Source organism: Scardinius erythrophthalmus (assembly GCF_964197995.2).
Source record: "Scardinius erythrophthalmus genome assembly, chromosome: 22".
Taxonomy (NCBI): Eukaryota; Metazoa; Chordata; class Actinopteri; order Cypriniformes; family Leuciscidae; genus Scardinius; species Scardinius erythrophthalmus.
This window is the reverse complement of record NC_138242.1, coordinates 34,538,654-34,552,513: the sequence shown is the minus strand read 5'-3', so window position 1 is coordinate 34,552,513 and position 13,860 is coordinate 34,538,654. Positions and strand designations below refer to the sequence as shown.

The window sequence follows — 13,860 nt, the reverse complement described above, 5'->3', positions numbered from 1 at the left end:
AAACACACACTCAGCTGATGAACACACACTCAGCTGATGAACACACACTCAGCTCATGTCAAACACACACTCAGCACATGTCAAACACACACTCAGCTCATGTCAAACACACACTCAGCTCATGTCAAACACACACTCAGCACATGTCAAACACACACTCAGCTCATGTCAAACACACACTCAGCTCATGTCAAACACACACTCAGCTCATGTCAAACACACACTCAGCTCATGTCAAACACACACTCAGCTGATGAACACACACTCAGCTGATGAACACACACTCAGCTCATGTCAAACACACACTCAGCTCATGTCAAACACACACTCAGCTGATGAACACACACTCAGCTCATGTCAAACACACACTCAGCTGATGAACACACACTCAGCTCATGTCAAACACACACTCAGCTGATGAACACACACTCAGCTCATGTCAAACACACACTCAGCTGATGAACACACACTCAGCTCATGTCAAACACACACTCAGCTGATGAACACACACTCAGCTCATGTCAAACACACACTCAGCTGATGAACACACACTCAGCTGATGAACACACACTCAGCACATGTCAAACACACACTCAGCTGATGAACACACACTCAGCTCATGTCAAACACACACTCAGCTGATGAACACACACTCAGCTCATGTCAAACACACACTCAGCTGATGAACACACACTCAGCTCATGTCAAACACACACTCAGCTCATGTCAAACACACACTCAGCTGATGAACACACACTTAGCTCATGTCAAACACACACTCAGCTGATGAACACACACTCAGCTCATGTCAAACACACACTCAGCTGATGAACACACACTCAGCTCATGTCAAACACACACTCAGCACATGTCAAACACACACTCAGCTGATGAACACACACTCAGCTCATGTCAAACACACACTCAGCTGATGAACACACACTCAGCTCATGTCAAACACACACTCAGCTCATGTCAAACACACACTCAGCTGATGAACACACACTCAGCACATGTCAAACACACACTCAGCTGATGAACACACACTCAGCTCATGTCAAACACACACTCAGCTGATGAACACACACTCAGCTCATGTCAAACACACACTCAGCTGATGAACACACACTTAGCTCATGTCAAACACACACTCAGCTCATGTCAAACACACACTCAGCTGATGAACACACACTCAGCACATGTCAAACACACACTCAGCTCATGTCAAACACACACTCAGCTGATGAACACACACTCAGCACATGTCAAACACACACTCAGCTGATGAACACACACTCAGCTCATGTCAAACACACACTCAGCTGATGAACACACACTCAGCTCATGTCAAACACACACTCAGCTGATGAACACACACTCAGCTCATGTCAAACACACACTCAGCTCATGTCAAACACACACTCAGCTGATGAACACACACTCAGCACATGTCAAACACACACTCAGCTGATGAACACACACTCAGCTCATGTCAAACACACACTCAGCTGATGAACACACACTCAGCTCATGTCAAACACACACTCAGCTGATGAACACACACTTAGCTCATGTCAAACACACACTCAGCTCATGTCAAACACACACTCAGCTGATGAACACACACTCAGCTCATGTCAAACACACACTCAGCTCATGTCAAACACACACTCAGCTGATGAACACACACTCAGCACATGTCAAACACACACTCAGCTGATGAACACACACTCAGCTCATGTCAAACACACACTCAGCTCATGTCAAACACACACTCAGCTGATGAACACACACTCAGCTGATGAACACACACTCAGCACATGTCAAACACACACTCAGCTGATGAACACACACTCAGCTCATGTCAAACACACACTCAGCTCATGTCAAACACACACTCAGCTGATGAACACACACTCAGCTCATGTCAAACACACACTCAGCTGATGAACACACACTCAGCTGATGAACACACACTCAGCTCATGTCAAACACACACTCAGCTGATGAACACACACTCAGCACATGTCAAACACACACTCAGCTGATGAACACACACTCAGCTGATGAACACACACTCAGCTCATGTCAAACACACACTCAGCTCATGTCAAACACACACTCAGCTGATGAACACACACTCAGCACATGTCAAACACACACTCAGCTGATGAACACACACTCAGCTGATGAACACACACTCAGCTGATGAACACACACTCAGCTCATGTCAAACACACACTCAGCTCATGTCAAACACACACTCAGCTGATGAACACACACTCAGCTCATGTCAAACACACACTCAGCTCATGTCAAACACACACTCAGCTCATGTCAAACACACACTCAGCTGATGAACACACACTCAGCTCATGTCAAACACACACTCAGCTGATGAACACACACTCAGCTCATGTCAAACACACACTCAGCTGATGAACACACACTCAGCACATGTCAAACACACACTCAGCTGATGAACACACACTCAGCTCATGTCAAACACACACTCAGCTGATGAACACACACTCAGCACATGTCAAACACACACTCAGCTGATGAACACACACTCAGCTCATGTCAAACACACACTCAGCTGATGAACACACACTCAGCACATGTCAAACACACACTCAGCTGATGAACACACACTCAGCTCATGTCAAACACACACTCAGCTGATGAACACACACTCAGCTCATGTCAAACACACACTCAGCTCATGTCAAACACACACTCAGCTCATGTCAAACACACACTCAGCTGATGAACACACACTCAGCTGATGAACACACACTCAGCTCATGTCAAACACACATTCAGCTGATGAACACACTCAGCACATGTCAAACACACACTCAGCTCATGTCAAACACACACTCAGCTCATGTCAAACACACACTCAGCTGATGAACACACACTAAGCTCATGTCAAACACACACTCAGCTCATGTCAAACACACACTCAGCTGATGAACACACACTCAGCTCATGTCAAACACACACTCAGCTGATGAACACACACTCAGCTCATGTCAAACACACACTCAGCTGATGAACACACACTCAGCTCATGTCAAACACACTCAGCTGATGAACACACACTCAGCACATGTCAAACACACACTCAGCTGATGAACACACACTCAGCTGATGAACACACACTCAGCTGATGAACACACACTCAGCTCATGTCAAACACACACTCAGCTCATGTCAAACACACACTCAGCTGATGAACACACACTCAGCTCATGTCAAACACACACTCAGCTGATGAACACACACTCAGCTGATGAACACACACTCAGCTGATGAACACACACTCAGCTGATGAACACACACTCAGCTCATGTCAAACACACACTCAGCTCATGTCAAACACACACTCAGCTGATGAACACACACTCAGCTCATGTCAAACACACACTCAGCTGATGAACACACACTCAGCACATGTCAAACACACACTCAGCTGATGAACACACACTCAGCTCATGTCAAACACACACTCAGCTCATGTCAAACACACACTCAGCTGATGAACACACACTCAGCTCATGTCAAACACACACTCAGCTGATGAACACACACTCAGCTGATGAACACACACTCAGCTCATGTCAAACACACATTCAGCTCATGTCAAACACACACTCAGCTGATGAACACACACTCAGCACATGTCAAACACACACTCAGCTCATGTCAAACACACACTCAGCTCATGTCAAACACACACTCAGCTCATGTCAAACACACACTCAGCTGATGAACACACACTCAGCTCATGTCAAACACACACTCAGCTGATGAACACACACTCAGCTCATGTCAAACACACACTCAGCTCATGTCAAACACACACTCAGCTGATGAACACACACTCAGCACATGTCAAACACACACTCAGCTCATGTCAAACACACACTCAGCTCATGTCAAACACACACTCAGCTCATGTCAAACACACACTCAGCTGATGAACACACACTCAGCTCATGTCAAACACACACTCAGCTGATGAACACACACTCAGCACATGTCAAACACACACTCAGCTCATGTCAAACACACACTCAGCTGATGAACACACACTCAGCTCATGTCAAACACACACTCAGCTCATGTCAAACACACACTCAGCTGATGAACACACACTCAGCACATGTCAAACACACACTCAGCTGATGAACACACACTCAGCTCATGTCAAACACACACTCAGCTCATGTCAAACACACACTCAGCTGATGAACACACACTCAGCTCATGTCAAACACACACTCAGCTCATGTCAAACACACACTCAGCTGATGAACACACACTCAGCTCATGTCAAACACACACTCAGCTGATGAACACACACTCAGCTCATGTCAAACACACACTCAGCTCATGTCAAACACACACTCAGCTGATGAACACACACTCAGCTCATGTCAAACACACACTCAGCTCATGTCAAACACACACTCAGCTGATGAACACACACTCAGCACATGTCAAACACACACTCAGCTGATGAACACACACTCAGCTGATGAACACACACTCAGCTCATGTCAAACACACACTCAGCTCATGTCAAACACACTCAGCTGATGAACACACACTCAGCTCATGTCAAACACACACTCAGCTGATGAACACACACTCAGCTGATGAACACACACTCAGCTGATGAACACACACTCAGCTGATGAACACACACTCAGCTCATGTCAAACACACTCAGCTGATGAACACACACTCAGCTCATGTCAAACACACACTCAGCTGATGAACACACACTCAGCTGATGAACACACACTCAGCTGATGAACACACACTCAGCTGATGAACACACACTCAGCTCATGTCAAACACACACTCAGCACATGTCAAACACACACTCAGCTCATGTCAAACACACACTCAGCTCATGTCAAACACACACTCAGCACATGTCAAACACACACTCAGCTCATGTCAAACACACACTCAGCTCATGTCAAACACACACTCAGCTCATGTCAAACACACACTCAGCTGATGAACACACACTCAGCTCATGTCAAACACACACTCAGCTGATGAACACACACTCAGCTGATGAACACACACTCAGCACATGTCAAACACACACTCAGCTGATGAACACACACTCAGCTCATGTCAAACACACACTCAGCTGATGAACACACACTCAGCTCATGTCAAACACACACTCAGCTGATGAACACACACTTAGCTCATGTCAAACACACACTCAGCTGATGAACACACACTCAGCTCATGTCAAACACACACTCAGCTGATGAACACACACTCAGCTCATGTCAAACACACACTCAGCTCATGTCAAACACACACTCAGCTCATGTCAAACACACACTCAGCTGATGAACACACACTCAGCACATGTCAAACACACACTCAGCTGATGAACACACACTCAGCACATGTCAAACACACACTCAGCTCATGTCAAACACACACTCAGCTGATGAACACACACTCAGCACATGTCAAACACACACTCAGCTGATGAACACACACTCAGCACATGTCAAACACACACTCAGCTGATGAACACACACTCAGCTCATGTCAAACACACACTCAGCTCATGTCAAACACACACTCAGCTCATGTCAAACACACACTCAGCTGATGAACACACACTCAGCTCATGTCAAACACACACTCAGCTGATGAACACACACTCAGCTCATGTCAAACACACACTCAGCTCATGTCAAACACACACTCAGCTCATGTCAAACACACACTCAGCTGATGAACACACACTCAGCACATGTCAAACACACACTCAGCTGATGAACACACACTCAGCACATGTCAAACACACACTCAGCTCATGTCAAACACACACTCAGCTGATGAACACACACTCAGCACATGTCAAACACACACTCAGCTGATGAACACACACTCAGCACATGTCAAACACACACTCAGCACATGTCAAACACACACTCAGCTGATGAACACACACTCAGCACATGTCAAACACACACTCAGCTCATGTCAAACACACACTCAGCTCATGTCAAACACACACTCAGCTCATGTCAAACACACACTCAGCTCATGTCAAACACACACTCAGCTGATGAACACACACTCAGCTCATGTCAAACACACACTCAGCTGATGAACACACACTCAGCACATGTCAAACACACACTCAGCTCATGTCAAACACACACTCAGCTGATGAACACACACTCAGCACATGTCAAACACACACTCAGCTCATGTCAAACACACACTCAGCTGATGAACACACACTTAGCTCATGTCAAACACACACTCAGCTGATGAACACACACTCAGCTCATGTCAAACACACACTCAGCTGATGAACACACACTCAGCTCATGTCAAACACACACTCAGCTCATGTCAAACACACACTCAGCACATGTCAAACACACACTCAGCTGATGAACACACACTCAGCTGATGAACACACACTCAGCTCATGTCAAACACACACTCAGCTGATGAACACACACTCAGCTCATGTCAAACACACACTCAGCTGATGAACACACACTCAGCTGATGAACACACACTCAGCACATGTCAAACACACACTCAGCTGATGAACACACACTCAGCTCATGTCAAACACACACTCAGCTGATGAACACACACTCAGCTCATGTCAAACACACACTCAGCTGATGAACACACACTCAGCTCATGTCAAACACACACTCAGCTCATGTCAAACACACACTCAGCTGATGAACACACACTTAGCTCATGTCAAACACACACTCAGCTGATGAACACACACTCAGCTCATGTCAAACACACACTCAGCTGATGAACACACACTCAGCTCATGTCAAACACACACTCAGCTCATGTCAAACACACACTCAGCTGATGAACACACACTCAGCTCATGTCAAACACACACTCAGCTGATGAACACACACTCAGCTCATGTCAAACACACACTCAGCTCATGTCAAACACACACTCAGCTGATGAACACACACTCAGCTGATGAACACACACTCAGCTCATGTCAAACACACACTCAGCTCATGTCAAACACACACTCAGCTGATGAACACACACTTAGCTCATGTCAAACACACACTCAGCTGATGAACACACACTCAGCTCATGTCAAACACACACTCAGCTGATGAACACACACTCAGCTCATGTCAAACACACACTCAGCTCATGTCAAACACACACTCAGCTCATGTCAAACACACACTCAGCTGATGAACACACACTCAGCTCATGTCAAACACACACTCAGCTCATGAACACACACTCAGCTCATGTCAAACACACACTCAGCTGATGAACACACACTCAGCTCATGTCAAACACACACTCAGCTGATGAACACACACTTAGCTCATGTCAAACACACACTCAGCTGATGAACACACACTCAGCTCATGTCAAACACACACTCAGCTCATGAACACACACTCAGCTCATGTCAAACACACACTCAGCTCATGAACACACACTCAGCTGATGAAGACACACTCAGCTGATGAACACACACTCAGCTCATGTCAAACACACACTCAGCTCATGTCAAACACACACTCAGCTGATGAACACACACTCAGCTCATGTCAAACACACACTCAGCTGATGAACACACACTCAGCTCATGTCAAACACACACTCAGCTCATGTCAAACACACACTCAGCTGATGAACACACACTCAGCTCATGTCAAACACACACTCAGCTGATGAACACACACTCAGCTCATGTCAAACACACACTCAGCTCATGTCAAACACACACTCAGCTGATGAACACACACTCAGCTCATGTCAAACACACACTCAGCTGATGAACACACACTCAGCTCATGTCAAACACACACTCAGCTGATGAACACACACTCAGCTCTGACCGATGTGCAGGTTTGTTCGAATATTCGAAATTCACATTTTTATTTGACAGCCCTAACGACCTCTGACCCCTCGACCCCGTACCGCAGTCTTTACTCCTGGCGATGACCTCAGCGCTGACCTCAGGGTCACTGTCGCCCCGCGCCTTCATGGTGGCATCCAGGGGGAGGGCGGGGTCATCGGGGAACGGAGCGAGACGATTGGTGGAGAGTCCGTGTCTCAGCGTGTGCGTGAGCTTCAGTCTGCGGAAGCGGTTGGACATGCGGTTCCACCAGGACTGATGATGAGAGAACAAACATACGGACCAAACCAGCAGAAATGAGGAAAATATTATCCTGATATTAGAAAAGAACCTCATGTTGTTTAGGTAGCAGCGAGTCTGAGTCTATGGCAACATCCTCGACTGTAAAACTTCAATATAGCCTGTTAACAACTTAATTTTTTGCCAGTTCTATAACTTTTCCATAAACCTCACACGTATAACATACAGAAATGATTATGCATATTCTATGAAAAAGCAGAAATACAACGATTTCCCCTGAACACATTCATGAACATCACACAGAGGTACGATGAAGAGTTTCGAAGCGTTTCTCAAGGCGATCAGTTCCTTCAGACATCCATAAAACTCCTCAGATTCGCACGAATCATGAACGGACAATTTCAATGCCTGGTATGATTAAAGGGATAGTTCACTTTGAAAATAAATGTTGGTATGTTTTAGCTTACCTCAAGGGCATCCAAGATGTAGGTGTCTTTTTTTCCGCAGTAGTTTCAATTTTGATATTTTTAGGTCAAACCGTTCTTGTCTGTCAGTCATATAATGCAGGTCGATGGTCACTGTATCAAAACACAAGCACACAGTCCAAATTAAAACAATTCCCCGTCGTCCAAATTAAACAATTCCCCATCGTAAGTACACATTGATGGCCTAAGACACGAAACGAGCGGTTTGTGTGAGAAAACGAACAGTATTTATATCGTTGTTATCTCTTGTAACACAGCACACGTCTAAATGATCTGACGGCGCGGGCGGGTATAGATGTATACATAGATGTCGCCTTGGCTACGGTTTCGTTCCAATGAACTGCAGTAGCCAAGGCGACATCTATGTATACATCTATACCCGCCCGCGCCGTCAGATCATTTAGACGTGTGCTGTGTTACAAGAGATAACAACGATATAAATACTGTTCGTTTTCTCACACAAACCGCTCGTTTCGTGTCTTAGGCCATCAATGTGTACTTACGATGGGGAATTGTTTAATTTGGACGACGGGGAATTGTTTTAATTTGGACTCTGTGCTTGTGTTTTGAGACAGTGACCATCGACCTGCATTATATGACTGACAGACAAGAACGGTTTGACCTAAAAATATCAAAATTGAAACTACTGCGGAAACAAAGACACCTACATCTTGGATGCCCTTGAGGTAAGCTAAAACATATAAAAAATTAATTTCAAAGTGAACTATCCCTTTAATGCAAGCAAATATTATGATTTTCACATTTCCAAGTCCACACTCAATGGAAGCAGAATGCTTAATCCTTTAGGGGTCAGAGGTTAGGGATCAGAGGTTAGGGGTCAGAGGTCAGTGGGTCAGAGGTCAGGGGTCAGAGGTCAGTGGGTCACCTTCAGGCCGCCTCTATCGTCCTGTGGCGGCGTCACACTGAGAGACGGCCTCCTTTTGGCAGGAGATGTTCCTCTGTGTTTGTTCTTGTCTCTGTCCAGCAGCATACACACCGACGCCAGCAGACGCACCAGCTCCGTGTCTGAGGACACAAACACACAACACACACAACACACACACACCAGCGTCAGACTCACACACACACACACACACACACACACACACACCAGCGTCAGACTCACACACACACACACACACACACACACACACACACACACACACACACACACACACACACACACACACACACACACACACACACACACACACACACATTAGCGTCAGACTCACACACACTCACACACACACACACACACACACACACACACACACACACACACACACACACACACACACACACACACACACTCACCGGGGTCGTTCAGCAGCATGACCAGGTCAAAGGCCGTGTATCCGTTCTTGGCTCTCAGGTTGACGTCAGCGCCCTGATTCAGAAGAAACTTCACCACTTCTTTATTCCTAACGAACACAAGCACAACATGATGAAGGATTCAAACTCAAGGCCTTTAATACCAGACCATAAACAAATAAAACTGTTTAATAATACAATTTTTATAATATGATCAACATAATAAGATAAGATAATAATAGTATGATTATGATATGATATGAATGTCCATGATTAAATATATATATATGAAGAGTTCAGATGCAAAAGCCTCTAAATGCCATCTAAAATATTCTTATAGAACGATCATTTTTATGAAGCTCGTATATTTAAATTCAATAATTTCACTTAAATGGCAATGAAGATTACTTATCAATTGTCATTTAAGTGAAATTACTGAACTTAAATATACAAGCTTGATAAAAATGATCATTCTAGAAGAAAATTTCAGATGGCACTTAGAGGCTTTTGCATCTGAACTCTTCATATATATATATATATATATATATATATATATATATATATATATATATATATATATATATATATATATATATATGAGATTCATAATTATCCAAACTGTTATACCCTTTAACCCTTTGTGTGATGTCTGATTAGATCCCAGTAAACGCAGGGCTCTGTAAGGGTGTGTGTGCTGACCAGGGGCGTAGCCAGAATTTTATTTTTTTGGGGGGGGGGGGGCAATCTTAAAATGAGGGGGCAACTAATATATATAGGCCTATATATATATATATATATATATATATATAGCCTAGGCTATAACAGCCTAGGACATAGCTCGGCGATTATTATCTTTTACATGAAGTACGAGGGCGATTATAAAAAGTGTCAATGATGTCATCTTACTCAGCAAATAAAAGTTTGGTTCCAAAACGCGATAAACGTTAAACTTAAATATATATATATTAGTACCCGCAAAAATCTGTATTGTATCTGGTCGCGTTGAAAAGTCCATTTTTAATTTTACGTAAAATGCGAGGTCAGCGCATCATTCCACGCTTTGTAAACCGTAACGGCGGCGCTTTGAATACACTCGGCATCCTAGTTTTCCTTCTACTTTGTGATCCACAAATAATAATAATAATAGGCTAATAATAATAATAATAATTTTGACGGCATTGGTGACCCTGGGGGGTGGTTTCTGCGGTGGGGAAGAAACGTAAGCCATCGAAATCTAATAATTTAGGCTACTTGAGGAGATTAAGATGAGGCACGCGGGAGGAGGAAAAATCTCGACTGTTGCTTGTTCTCACACTTTCAATTGTTTTACTCAAAGTCAACGAAAACCGAGCAGGACCAAGCCATTTTACATCTGATCGCCGTAAAAAAAAGTCCAGGAGGTATTTCTTAGCGATGGTGATGTAGGCTATTTTTAGTCCAGTGCCTGTAAATTAGGCTATAAGATTAGTATTGACCAAGTTCAGAGGCTGTCATATGTGGATCAACTTACTTTGTTGTGTATTTCAACAGTTAAAATATGAAAAACTTTTATATTGATTCAATGGATTAATTGCATTTTGGAAAAAAAGGTGTCGGAAACTAATCCTTTTTTATAATATTTGAAAATCAAAATATGGATTTGAAATTGTTATGTTATTATAACCTAAAATATGCTATGTGAAAGTTTGAAACAAAAAATAGTGGTTTTAACCTTTCCACTCTCTTGGTAAAGAAAACACATTATTTACTCAAAATTAATCATAATGAATTTATCGCGTTTTGAAACCAAACTCTTCATATACAACAGATATAGGCTATACAGGAAATGTGGTCATCACTGGTTGTGAAGGCGGTTCATAAATTGCAAACAAGTCATTGTGCATTGTGCCGATCTGAGTCGAAGTCTCACCGCTATTCTGTGATGAAATATGTGCGTTTCTGTCTCCTAGCCGCTTCACTCGCTGTCGTCTTGTAGTAAGCTGAAGCAAACTCAGATGTAGATGGCTTATTTTCTCCTTCTCGCTCATCTTTTCGTGCGTAATATTGTATTTTGCACAACGCTGCCATTCACCGCATGAACTCTCACGCGAAGATGACAGCGTAGCCTAGGTCAGGGGTTCCCAAACTTTTCCATGCCAAGGCCCCCCAAATACCACTAGGTTCTGGCCAAGGCCCTCCTTTTGCAGGATGTGTTATGAACCCATCGACAATACTACGGCACGTGTAGAAATAAATAAATAAAACATCTAGGTGAACATCAGATTATGTGATGGTGTTTGATACCAGAAAGATTATGCACCGATTACAATTTTCAAGGCAGATTCCGATTTTTCATTGAGTTTAACCTGCCGATACAGATTTTAGCCGATTCTGATTTAATTTTTTCTTACCACTTTACAGCACACACATATATATTATATATATATATATATATATATATATATATATATATATATATATATATATATATATATATTAGGGCTGGGAATCGATTAGAAAAAATTAACTAATTACTTGCACAATTTGCTGTAATTAATTGCAATTAATTGCATTTCCTCCAAGCTTGTTATCATCAATAATTAAAACTTAGAATCACCAGAAAAAAAGGAACAGAAAATAGCCCTATATTAAAATAATATCAAACATCAATATATCAATGTATTATTCTTTTTCAATAATCAATCAACAATTTTTTTTTTTTTTACTAATTATAAAAATAAACTATAGTCCTAAAAAAGCTATTATTACACAGAGCATGTGATCAGAGCAGGTCATTTTAAAGGAATAGTTCACCCAAAAATTAAAAATTCTGTCCTCATTTACTCTTCCTCAAGTTGTTCCAAACCTTTATGACTTTCTTTCTTCTGCTGAACACAAAAGAAGATATTTTGAAGAAAGTCGGTAACCAAACGACTGATGGACCCATGGATGGACCCCATTGACTTCCATATAGGAATAATAAAATACTATGGTCAATGGGGACCAGCAACTGTTTAGTTACAAACCTTCTTTAAAATATCTTCTTTTGTGTTTAGCAGAAGAAAGGAAATCATACAGGTTTGGAACAACTTGAGGGAGAGTAAATGACAGAATTTTAAATTTTGGGTGAGCTATCCCTTTAACATTGTTGCCCAGCATGAATAACAGCGCAGCAAACAGAAGTCTAGAGAGAAATTTCACCTTATTTGAGCGGACTTGCTTTTCCAGTGCGTGATCGGTAGGCCTACATGATTGGAGCGTTTGGGCCGTGAACGACAGAGCAGAACGCGCAGCGCGCCGACACCTATGGCCGACACACACACAACACACACACACACACACACGGAACGGAGAGTGCAGCGGCGCACACGGAGCGGAAAAGACCCGCTCATTAAAGCTGCTCGAGAATGAAACCCGATCCACATATTTTCGGCTTTTTAATAGCAGCCGCAACAGGAAATCATTAAAACGAGGCAAAAAAAAAAAGTGCTGCGTTAAATGCGTTATTTTTTTAACGCGTTAAACATTTCAAATTAATCGCAAAGATTAACGCGTTAATTCCTCCAGCCCTAATATAGCCTATATATATAATAAAACACCACTTTTACCCAAACTGATTAATAAAAACAAGTTTAAATTAATACATTTTCTATAAATATTTTTGTCTTCAGATCTTTAGTAGGCTATGTCAGAAAAGAAAATGAAGACAAAAATCCTACTCCAGTTCTTGTTCAAACACACTATACATGCAATATGTGCATTTTAGGTACTTTTTGTGTGAAATCATATTTATTTTGTCCATCAAAAGTGTGCCTTCACTTTAATTGAGCGTGAGCAGCGCAGCAAAAATAGACTCGGCGCCGAAACCCTCCGCTCCACTACTGCTCACGCGCTGCTCCTGCT

The 13,860-nt window shown here is 43.0% G+C and overlaps 1 protein-coding gene across 3 annotated transcripts in view; it reads right to left on the bottom strand.

The window, feature by feature from the left end:
* anks6 (ankyrin repeat and sterile alpha motif domain containing 6) overlaps positions 1–13,860 on the bottom strand; it is a 72,080-nt gene that overhangs the window by 37,275 nt on the left and 20,945 nt on the right. For all 3 annotated transcript variants that reach the window (XM_081352056.1, XM_081352057.1, XM_081352058.1), the window contains exons 5-7: positions 9,982–10,088; positions 9,551–9,690; positions 8,002–8,194 (exon numbers count right to left, since the gene is read on the bottom strand). In XM_081352056.1, coding sequence (XP_081208182.1) covers positions 8,002–8,194; positions 9,551–9,690; positions 9,982–10,088 — 440 coding nt within the window. The remainder of the gene's footprint in view (positions 1–8,001; positions 8,195–9,550; positions 9,691–9,981; positions 10,089–13,860) is intronic.